At 34.7% G+C, this 9,826-nt stretch overlaps 4 protein-coding genes across 7 annotated transcripts; 1 reads left to right on the forward strand and 3 right to left on the reverse strand.

Moving 5' to 3' along the window:
* Window positions 1-48: 48 nt before the first annotated feature.
* On the reverse strand, window positions 49-2,399 carry Lamtor1 (Late endosomal/lysosomal adaptor, MAPK and MTOR activator 1). Its single transcript, XM_018035350.2, has 5 exons — window positions 2,175-2,399; window positions 1,802-1,878; window positions 1,623-1,712; window positions 1,307-1,508; window positions 49-1,224 (listed from the first exon to the last, which is right to left on the reverse strand). The coding sequence occupies exons 1-5, from the start codon at window positions 2,217-2,219 to the stop codon at window positions 1,135-1,137; spliced, it is 504 nt and encodes a 167-aa protein (XP_017890839.1). The 5' UTR covers window positions 2,220-2,399; the 3' UTR covers window positions 49-1,134.
* Window positions 2,400-2,580: 181 nt separating this feature from the next.
* Window positions 2,581-9,044, forward strand: LOC108631801 (ubiquitin-conjugating enzyme E2 S). 4 transcript variants are annotated; one of them, XM_026819180.1, is made up of 6 exons: window positions 7,123-7,214; window positions 7,298-7,421; window positions 7,579-7,726; window positions 8,088-8,278; window positions 8,358-8,486; window positions 8,555-9,044. In XM_026819180.1, the coding sequence occupies exons 2-6, from the start codon at window positions 7,404-7,406 to the stop codon at window positions 8,708-8,710; spliced, it is 642 nt and encodes a 213-aa protein (XP_026674981.1). In that variant the 5' UTR covers window positions 7,123-7,214; window positions 7,298-7,403; the 3' UTR covers window positions 8,711-9,044. The 4 variants fall into 4 exon arrangements, with proteins under 4 accessions (XP_026674984.1, XP_017891480.1, XP_026674981.1 ...); XM_026819183.1 differs by lacking the exons at window positions 7,123-7,214; window positions 7,298-7,421 and adding an exon at window positions 2,581-2,932; XM_018035969.2 differs by lacking the exon at window positions 7,123-7,214 and having other exon boundaries at window positions 7,249-7,421.
* Window positions 3,783-5,352, reverse strand: Pex11ab (peroxisomal biogenesis factor 11ab). The gene is made up of 3 exons (XM_018035957.2): window positions 5,029-5,352; window positions 4,599-4,714; window positions 3,783-4,501 (listed from the first exon to the last, which is right to left on the reverse strand). The coding sequence occupies exons 1-3, from the start codon at window positions 5,082-5,084 to the stop codon at window positions 3,990-3,992; spliced, it is 684 nt and encodes a 227-aa protein (XP_017891446.1). The 5' UTR covers window positions 5,085-5,352; the 3' UTR covers window positions 3,783-3,989.
* Window positions 5,593-7,033, reverse strand: Arl6IP1 (ADP-ribosylation factor-like 6 interacting protein 1). The gene is made up of 5 exons (XM_018035980.2): window positions 6,943-7,033; window positions 6,645-6,778; window positions 6,239-6,476; window positions 6,073-6,157; window positions 5,593-5,978 (listed from the first exon to the last, which is right to left on the reverse strand). The coding sequence occupies exons 1-5, from the start codon at window positions 6,967-6,969 to the stop codon at window positions 5,887-5,889; spliced, it is 576 nt and encodes a 191-aa protein (XP_017891469.1). The 5' UTR covers window positions 6,970-7,033; the 3' UTR covers window positions 5,593-5,886.
* Window positions 9,045-9,826: the final 782 nt, after the last annotated feature.

The following is a 9,826-nucleotide window of genomic DNA, read 5'->3' on the forward strand; positions in this document are numbered from 1 at the left end:
TTGCGATAAGCTCTAATGTAACAGGTGCCGTCGACGCCGCCGCTTGTACAACGTTCAACCTCCTTTTATTGCCGACTATAATTAATTTTACTTAACATAAATTCGTAAAGTAATATGAGATTTTGATTCATTACATTTGCAGATTACATGTACCTCAACAAGCATTTGTAATAAAGCAACAATTTGTATGACAGTTAAGAAAATACATAAAAGTAACAAGAGATTGTGATAAACACAAAACGTGTACACTGGCAATCGGTAAGTAATATCACACATTGATTATAGAACTACATAATTCATATCAGAAATGTATGTCTCAATTAGAAATTCACGTTTGGTTGTTACTCTATAAAACATTTTCTCGTACACACAAAATTTTACACACGAAAGTAAGGGTATGAAGCATAGTTTAAGTAATGCGGAAAAATGTTTCCAGTCGCTTGTTGTGAACGTCGACCATCATCTATGTGACTGCTGAATCTACCTATATGTCACGTATCATAATGCAGTTTGTGTACGTATGAGACATTGTCTCAGTATAAATTTATAAAACATATTTACTAAAAAGAATTGTTATTCGTTACTTCGGTAAAACTTAACGGTTTGCATTCTGTATGTGCGAAAAACTATAAATGTGTGTTACAATTGCATTTATTAAATTATGACTAAATAGCCGTTTTATATCGTTCTTTCCTCAATATACACATTAGCAGTGAAGAGTAATAACAGTGGATTAACTTTTTACAGTTTTTCATACAATTCCTGGGAAACTGCTACCAAATTCAGCTCGCTTTTTCAAAAGTCATCGTTTCGAAACTCACATCTCAATTTGTAACTGACTTTAAAATTATCATCTTGTACATCCATAAATTGTCAAGCCATTTTTAACACAGTTGTTATTGAGAGGTAATACCATTCCCCGATCGTAGTAACTTTCATCTATACAGTACACAATACAATGCTTAATTTATATTTGTATTTGAGTTCAGAAATCTGTTGCAAATCCAGACGACTTAGACTAACTTATCGAAAACTGATTTTGGAAACATGTAAACATGTTCCTCCAACGTCACGCGATACTTAATACGATTTCACTCAAGCAGGATACGAGCCTGCCGAGGAAATTCCAAAAGATCACGACAAGAAAGGAACTACCAAATCCTCTTTGTGTTCAACTTTTACGTCCTCTAACGCAGTCATAGCCTTACCAAGCATTTCTGTAATCTGTGAACAAAGTTGAAAAGGAATTTCATACAAATCAACTCTCAAGAACAATTTTATATATAGGTGCACACCATGCACGTACCAGCCCATAGTCTCCAGCAGCAAGGGGATCTGCTGCTAATACTTTTTCCGGAGCAGGAATATCTCTAAGCAGGCATGACGTACTATCAGCAGGGACTTTGATACCTCCAGCTTCTATCCGTTTGGAATATGCGCGGGACCTATCCATATATTCATGTTGTTCCAAATTATGTGAATCTAATGCTCCGACGTCTATCACGTTGCTACAATTGATAAATCATCATGTATCATTTTTCAGCAACAATGTATTTAATAATCGTGACCCTGGCAATAATAGGTAAGTCAAACTGATAGAAGAATAGCAAAAACACACTCACGCAGCAGTCTCGTGTAAAATTCTATTCAATGCACTTTGTTCATCTGTTTTCTTGGGTGCTGAACTTGCATACTGGTTAACGTAATCATCACTGAAATAAATGGAAATAGTGAAATTTTAATAAACATCACCGCCTAATACTATAATAAAAATGTTTATAGATGAAAAATATGAAGAAACCTGTGTACTCTAGGTATCGTTGTATTATTACTGACAGGATCTACCAGCAAGTGTGTCCTTTCATTTACCTCCCCGCTCTAAAAAAAAAGAGCAAATAAACAAAGAGACAATCATCTCAGACGATTTTGTTGACTCAAGTCGAATCGAATCGAAGTATTTATTTTCATAAAAATGTTCTTTAAACGTTATACAACGCGTAAGAATATTTTAACTTTCTATTAACTATTTCGTTTCTATTAAACGAGTCGAAACCGGGATTGCGACGAAAGTTTCTAGTATTTCCAACAGCGTATCGCTAAGACGATAAGTTAATCGTATCAAAATATTCCACCGAACGGTGCAACAACAATTTAAGCAATTTCGGACTTGTTACCTGCGGGCTGTTGTCCTCTTTGCAGAAACTGTAACAACAACCCATACTTGTGCACAGATTGTTGAAACCTTTTAACCAGTTAAGTACGTGTATTAGCTACAACGTATTATTTTTACACCTCATTCCTGTAAACAATCGAGTGAATCAACCGTATAGGCGTCCTGTCCCTCCTGTCCTGTGCTGCTCTGCTGACTAACACCACTAACACTAACACCACTAACACTGCTGCTGCGCGGCTCCCCAGCCCCCACCAACCACCAACCACCAACACCACCACCACCACCACCACTCACGTGACACTGTCCTCCAGTGATAATTGTCCGTTCGGCCACAAATAAAATTATATTATAGATATGGCCATGTCAAGTGTGACAACTTGACAACCTTTACAAAATATATATATATATATATATATGCTGAAGTTGAGGAGAAGACCAGGAGAATACGAAAATTTTAGACTGAATTCACTGAATTGCATCAGGATCCGGGACAGGGGGTGCAGGTGCAGGCAACAGGCAGAAACTGCATGCCGAGGAGAAACCGCCACCGGCGCCACTGCACACGTCTTATATGCTTATATGAGCAATCAAACTTATATAGTACTGATGATAGTGATGATACTGATTTGAAAATGTTACGGGAAGTGAGAATACATCTCATACTGAGCGCTATCGGTGTAATCGTCGGTGTATCGGCGTTCATTGTATTCTTCATTGCATACAGTAATCACGACGTCGGATTTTGGTCGATCCTCTCAGGTCAGTAATTAAACAATATACATTTCGTTATATTCATTTTCTAACCATTATATTATTACCATGTACAATTCTAAATATAGTTATGAATGACTCGTAATACATCAGTATGTAAAACATATTTATTAAATCTGGCAATGGTTTGTAAACATAGAAATCGTCAGCTAAATTAGCAACGTCGACTTTAATTTTAAAAAGAAGTATTTAGACAAATCTATTGGCAGTGATGTCACGTACTTAGGTATCTTAGCTGCAGTTTGTTTTCACCTGCACTGGGTCAGAGGAACAGAAAATTTAGCTGGATGGTACACCATAATTACATTGAGAAACTTACATGCAGTCGGTTTTGTAAGCGCAGTAGCAGGAATTACTGCACTGATTTGGTACCTCTTCCTTACGTTTTATTACAAGATACGTAAGTAATTTTCTCACAACAGTCGGGGTCTATTCTTTCACCATCTATAAATCTATGGCAAAGATATGATAAGGTATTTTTTATATTATAGCCATTGAGCCCATAAGTGAAAGTACAATAATATCCGCTGTTTGGTCCATGATTTGTGGGAAATGGGGTATATTTTTAATGTACTATTCTCATAAATATGAATTAGTTATTACAGAAGGATCTGCTCCCATATTGACAGAGAGTAACGCATAGGACTTTTTACGTATACTTATAAAAGTACGGTCACTTTATATTTTTATTAAATAACATTGTAAGCAATGAAATTTTATTAATCAATAAATCTCATTTGTACAAAACGCAGCGATTATTATTTTTTGTTTTTATCGCGTGTCTTGTATTACTTCTCGGGAATCATAGAGCTTTATTTAAAAAAAAACATACAAAAAATAGATTAACAATATAGTTATTTAAGTATCACAGTTAAAATACATACAGCAACGATATACAGAGAAATTTGTAAAATACCATAAAACCCGAAACATCGATATACTAGTCCGACTTAAGTAATGTCCTCTCTTTGTAAATAAAATGCTTTGTAATGTTATATGTTTAAATTAACTGAAATAACAAAATATAACATCTTACAGCCTAACTTTAAGCCGGTGTCAGCTTGTATAATGGATGAATCAATGTGTAAAGACCTAAAATCGAAGATACCATACCAAATATACCTATTGTCCCAGGGGCAAAATTAGTATACCCTAGCGCTGTCAATGGGATGAATAAGTCGCATCCATTTCTAATTGTATCCAGTACAATATCTTTATGATCCCTCAAATTATATAGCAATTCATATTGTTTCAGTATACGGGGGAAAAGTTTTTGTGTCTTATTATGATGTTCAAGGATTTTAGTAATCTCGTAGATGTCCCTTATAAGATTCATAATGACGCTCATTAACCAATACTTATTTGCTACCTTACTCCATTTCTCGATATTAACTCTATATAATCCCACGCGGCCGATCCAAATTATGTGATCTGCTAATAGAAACAAAGCATGGGCAATTTTTGATATCGCCAAAGTAATCTTTATGACAACGTCTGGATATTTCATCACTTTCAGGGCAGAGTATAGACTATCCAAACATCTCCCAAGACGTAGTACTAAAAGACAGAGAATAAAGTAAAACAAAAACGATTATTGTTGACATCGATCAGGTTAGAACTATGGCCAAACAATTAAAAATATATTGGTATATACGTTTTCTGAATGAACTGAACGTGTATTCTAAACTTCTTAAGACTTCCGCAGAATGTTGTGTGCAATGAATATTTTGTGCATAATACCAATATGCTCGACTTCCATATTGGAGCAATCTGTAACGCATAGTTAAACAGAAAATAATTATGTAAATAGAGACAGAAAATTATGAGGAATGAGTATATAAAGTTCAAGTTTTCCAGTTCTATCAAATGTAACAGTGAGTCTTCATGAAGTTTGACTTTGTAATAACTGATAAAAAACATTTTAACATTCATGAAATATAATGGTAAACAAGTGGTGATGACGGAGCACAGGTTACATAAAGCATGAGACTATGTTACTTATGTTGGTAAGGGATAAATAAAGGAAAAGAATCGTGTGTCTCATGTATTTTATATAAAATATAGAAATCTAACACGATACATACCTGATGATCTTGTCTCTCCCAGCTGATTGTTCATTCAATTTTACTATTATATCCATAGTATTTTTCTTGGTATTAAAAATTAAATGCTTTGCAATTGAAATGATTATAATAAATTTCAATTATAATCAATTAAGATTGACTTAGAAATTATGGTTCGTCGATAACATTTGTTTATAGGCGCGTATATACGTGTGCGTGTGCGTGTGTGTGTATATATACATATATAATCATATATCAAAATTTTATCACCAGTAACCAAAAAATAGAAACGGATTAATGTGAAAACTAACTGTCACTGATAATTGTTGAGAAATTTGTACGCGTGATTATCCGCAACATATTTCGTCCAAAAGTCATTCTACTCATGACATTATCTCGTCATGCGAATTCGTAAGTGATCTGGTCATTGCAATAAACGAGATAAATGTAGTTTTACATTTATTTCTAGACTTTGCGCCACCTAACAGTCGTATCATTCATTAAACCCGCCATTTTCAAATAACGAAACGAATAATAATAATAACCACTGCTGAGCAACACCGATTTTAGCATGTAAACTAGTGCTTCATTTTAAATAAACATCCACGAAAGATGTAATAGTTTTATTACTATCAATGAATGAAGAACAGTGTGTGTGTGTATACACTCATAGTATAAAAGTGCTTGTAAATCGAATTGCAATCTTAAATATCACATGAAATGACAAACAAAGTGAGAGCATAATTTTTATGAGTATAATCATTTAAAAAGCTGGTAAGCTAGTTTATCCTTAATAAATTAGTTATTAACCGTTATCGTATAGATAAAAAATCTCACAGATAATGAAGAGAAAGACACGTACATACAAAACGACGACGATTATGATTGTTTGACGAAGTCCCGCACGTAATTAATAACTGCCATTGGGCGTTTTTTATGTCGAAGTCCAGGCATAAGTAATATGGCATTCACTGTAACATATTCCAATAAAGTAAATTTTATATCAATACTAGTACCAGATACAAGTCATTACGTGTCAGACAAGTAGATTAAGAACAATGTTACCTGCAATATAAAAGAGGAGCAAGTTATTAACTGTATTTCCAATCCATATACAAAGCATGAGACAAATTATTATTCCTGCACAATACTGTAACACACAAACGGAAGTGGATTAGAAATTTATGCATATTATGCGTGTGACATTTGTCATCTGCTCGTGACGACTTACAAAGTTGGGACGATCTTTTCGCGTCTGTAGCATTAATTTCCACAGACTCTGTAGCTGTAAAATTAGTGCAGATAAATTTTGGCAGATCTCATCCAGTTCTTTCTCCTTTTGGCCAGTCCAATTATTGGCAGGGCTCAGAAAAGACGTTATAGGTGGTACAATATAATCAATCAAAGCCAATACGAGAAGAGATACAGATATTATGGTAAGTACAGTAGGTTCCAACGTCCATATCAGTCTATCGACAAGTTTTATGAACAATTTACTTAAAGAGATAGATACAAATAAAGACGAATAAAATATAGCTATTGTTGCTGCTACAATAATAATAATAAGAAGAAGAAGAAGAAGAATAAACAGAAACAGATTAATTTACAAGCAAATAAGACTATAACATTTCACTTACAAAAATATTGTTGTCGTGATCCCAAGTATGAGAGCAGGGTACCAAGATTGTTCCCACAGTAGAATAGAATTCAGTGAAAGTATTAATTCCCGCCAGCATTCTATTTTACGCTTTAACTGCTTCGTATGCTTTTCCTAAAATAAAAGTGCATTGTCTCAGAAGCAGGAAATGAGCGTCACTGTCATTGATTTTTCTGCCACAGTGGGGTAACGTTAAGTCTTAGACAGATGTCAAACGAAACACACTGATCGTATATTGGATATCTAATCTGTTCAATGAAAATTGCTAAAAACCTTACCCTCTCTATTGTCGCACTATCAGCCATCCTGATTACTGAATAAGCTATTCAAATTCGTGCTGAAAATACCGTGTACAACCGTGCCAATAAGATCCTCAAACCGTGTCGGAGCTACAGTACAACGCAGTTGAAATCTGTTCTACTCATTATACAGCCTCCTTCTATCTGAGCAGACTCTTTTATTCTTTAATCTAATCACCGCGATGTGTCTTCGAGTAAAACTCCGAGACGCCGTACACCAGCCGGATACTTTTTACTTGAAAACACAAGAAGTGAGGAGGAATCGACTTCTGCCTTCGAGATTATTGTAACTCGCACGCGATTGGCTATCAGTTCAAAATGTTGGTTATTGCAGGCGATGCTGTGCCGATGTTGTGACGTTAAAGATTTTCTAACAGTATACTCGAAACAATCGCGTCTTAAACGCGCTTAATTGAAATTTCGTTCAAAATTTACAAAATATGGCTGCTGTAAGTTCTGTAAGTACCTGATAATACATATTAATTGTTATCTGCGGAATTTTCCAGCAGTACTTCTTGTTTATTGCCCGCCTGGCCAAGGAGGCAAACTTCTCCTGTCGTACCCTTCGTTCCCTCCAAAGTGATTCTACATTATTATAATTCGCCCTCGTTTCAGATATCAAACGTCGAAAACTTATCACCACAAATTATTCGGCGTGTGGCCAAAGAAATGAGCGAATTAGCAGCACAACCACCCGAGGGTATTCGTATTATTTTAAATGAAGAGGATGTTACAGATATTCAAGCTATTATAGAAGGACCCTGTAAGATTACAGCTCACGTAATTACTGTCCTTCCTAAATTTCTGTTAAATATCATTCGCTTCTTGTAAATCATTTTATAAACATCGAGGCATAACCTTTCCACCCTGTCAGATTTATACGTACATTATACATACACGCATAGTATACACGTACTACTGAAGTACAGATTTTTAAACTTTCGTACAATGGTTAACGTTCTATTTTACTTGTAAACGCGATATAAATCGGAATCGATTCTCATTCTCGAGTTGTTATTTTGTACTTTATAGTTTATGCATACAAAATGTTAGTTTCATTAAATATAACAATAGCTCGACATTATAGTATTTATAAGCGAAAAATAAAATTTTCCTAATACCAGCGGGAACGCCGTATGCTGGCGGTTTCTTCAGAGTAAAACTAGCTCTTGGCAAAGACTTTCCTCAAGGACCACCAAAAGCATTCTTCCTTACAAAAATTTTTCATCCGAATGTCGCGAAAAATGGAGAAATTTGTGTCAATACATTAAAGAAGGATTGGAAGTCAGATCTCGGAATTAAACACATACTACTAGTAAGTCGTCAGTCCAGCAGTAGACAAACGTGGCTGTGATCGATTATTACAATTCATATCTCTTAATTCACATGTCTAGACCGTCAAATGCCTCTTAATCGTGCCAAATGCAGAGTCTGCTTTAAATGAGGAAGCTGGCAAATTACTCTTAGAGAGGTACGATGATTACTCAGAGAGGGCAAAAATGATGACGGAAATACATGCACAGGTAACGAAACAGAACGTATAACAACAAGCGATTAGCGCGTATACTCATTTAGTCAATTTATGGGACAGGGAGGTGGAAAAGGAAGTAAAGCAGGTCTGGAAAGTTGCACTTCCTCTGAAGTCCCGGGGGGACCACTCCCGAAAAAGCACGCAGGAGATAAGAAACTAACAGCGGAAAAGAAAAAAATACTAAAAGACAAGAAGAGAACACTTAAAAGATTATAAAACGAGAACAATATAATTTAATTCTATCTTTTATAATTTAAAACACTGGTGTGGTAATGTTGCCTCATTGTACACAATTATTGCATAGTAAAAATGTATTATCAAAACTCGACTGATCTTATTATTAAGTATTTAGAAAATTAATTATTCTATAGAACATTCAAGATGACTCTTCTCAAGGTACAAACAAGTACAACTTTGTAGTGATCTACTTTACAATCAAGAGTGGAATTTAATACAGTCCACTCTATGGTATCTATTAGCAGATATTTTTACATACTATGTACAAAACGATACCTCGTGTGATTATTTAAATAAAATAATGTTCATCACTCGTGCGTTTTCCTCATTTATACCATCATACCAGACAGTTTAACGAGTTCTTCTTTGTCGATTACAAAGAATAGAAACGATCCGGAATATAGACAGACGGGAAAATTCAAGTATCTATCGTCTATGGTCAGGTCAGGAGAAATAAGAGTGAAGTCTCAAAAGCTTTGGTCTTTATTAAGTCACTAAGTAAGTAATGGTTCGTCAGTTTCTTTGCTTCAGTGTATCGTATCACTGTATTGCCATTCATAACGTTGCATGAATAAGAGCATGTACATTGTCTTACAAGCCCACTACTGCACAGTAAAATATTTCATTAGTAGATGACTAGATAACAGTATGTCACAGCCTTACTTCCACTATAAGCTATCAGCTACGTATAGTGGTAATTTTTATGATTCACGATTGAAAAACAATCCATCAAACGTAATTTACAAAGACACGATACTATCAAACACATAGTACACGCAATATAGAGAGGTGTTATGTGTTCTTAAACAGATTGATTATTAACTATTTCTAAAAACTAATCAGATTGAGGGCTAGAAGCACTTCTGTACTTTGATAAACAACAACTTTTAAAGATGAATTTCACTGTATTTTTCATCTGATAACCACACACGCACGATAGTACATACAAATCCATACAGTCTTTACATCATAACTTTTTATTGTTTCTTGTTTGTTACGTACCATAAAAAAATCTATGAACTCCTACAAATCATCATTCTTAAGTGTCTGTAAAATTTGTATGTTAACTTGCGGAGAAAACGTCAAGAATAAAAA

Source organism: Ceratina calcarata, unplaced genomic scaffold, assembly GCF_001652005.2.
Source record: "Ceratina calcarata isolate Rehan_Ccalc_2016 unplaced genomic scaffold, ASM165200v1 scaffold147.2, whole genome shotgun sequence".
Taxonomy (NCBI): Eukaryota; Metazoa; Arthropoda; class Insecta; order Hymenoptera; family Apidae; genus Ceratina; species Ceratina calcarata.

What these genes read in the sequence shown, in the direction of transcription:
- Lamtor1 (XM_018035350.2), bottom strand. Translation starts at nt 2,219, where the DNA reads ATGGGTTGTTGTTACAGTTTCTGCAAAGAGGACAACAGCCCGCAG. An exon ending in ACGATACCTAGAGTACACAG is followed by an intron (nt 1,713 to 1,801) that starts GTTTCTTCATAT and finishes CATTTATTTCAG; the next exon opens with TGATGATTACGTTAACCAGT. An exon ending in ATTTTACACGAGACTGCTGC is followed by an intron (nt 1,509 to 1,622) that starts GTGAGTGTGTTT and finishes TATCAATTGTAG; the next exon opens with CAACGTGATAGACGTCGGAG.
- Pex11ab (XM_018035957.2), bottom strand. Translation starts at nt 5,084, where the DNA reads ATGGATATAATAGTAAAATTGAATGAACAATCAGCTGGGAGAGACAAG. An exon ending in GGGAGAGACAAGATCATCAG is followed by an intron (nt 4,715 to 5,028) that starts GTATGTATCGTG and finishes TATGCGTTACAG; the next exon opens with ATTGCTCCAATATGGAAGTC. An exon ending in GTTCAGTTCATTCAGAAAAC is followed by an intron (nt 4,502 to 4,598) that starts GTATATACCAAT and finishes TCTGTCTTTTAG; the next exon opens with TACTACGTCTTGGGAGATGT.
- Arl6IP1 (XM_018035980.2), bottom strand. Translation starts at nt 6,969, where the DNA reads ATGGCTGATAGTGCGACAATAGAGAGG. An exon ending in ATCACGACAACAATATTTTT is followed by an intron (nt 6,477 to 6,644) that starts GTAAGTGAAATG and finishes ACTTGTCGATAG; the next exon opens with ACTGATATGGACGTTGGAAC. An exon ending in GAAAAGATCGTCCCAACTTT is followed by an intron (nt 6,158 to 6,238) that starts GTAAGTCGTCAC and finishes TGTGTGTTACAG; the next exon opens with TATTGTGCAGGAATAATAAT.
- LOC108631801 (XM_026819180.1), top strand. An exon ending in AGCTATTATAGAAGGACCCT is followed by an intron (nt 7,727 to 8,087) that starts GTAAGATTACAG and finishes TCCTAATACCAG; the next exon opens with CGGGAACGCCGTATGCTGGC. An exon ending in TGACGGAAATACATGCACAG is followed by an intron (nt 8,487 to 8,554) that starts GTAACGAAACAG and finishes TTTATGGGACAG; the next exon opens with GGAGGTGGAAAAGGAAGTAA.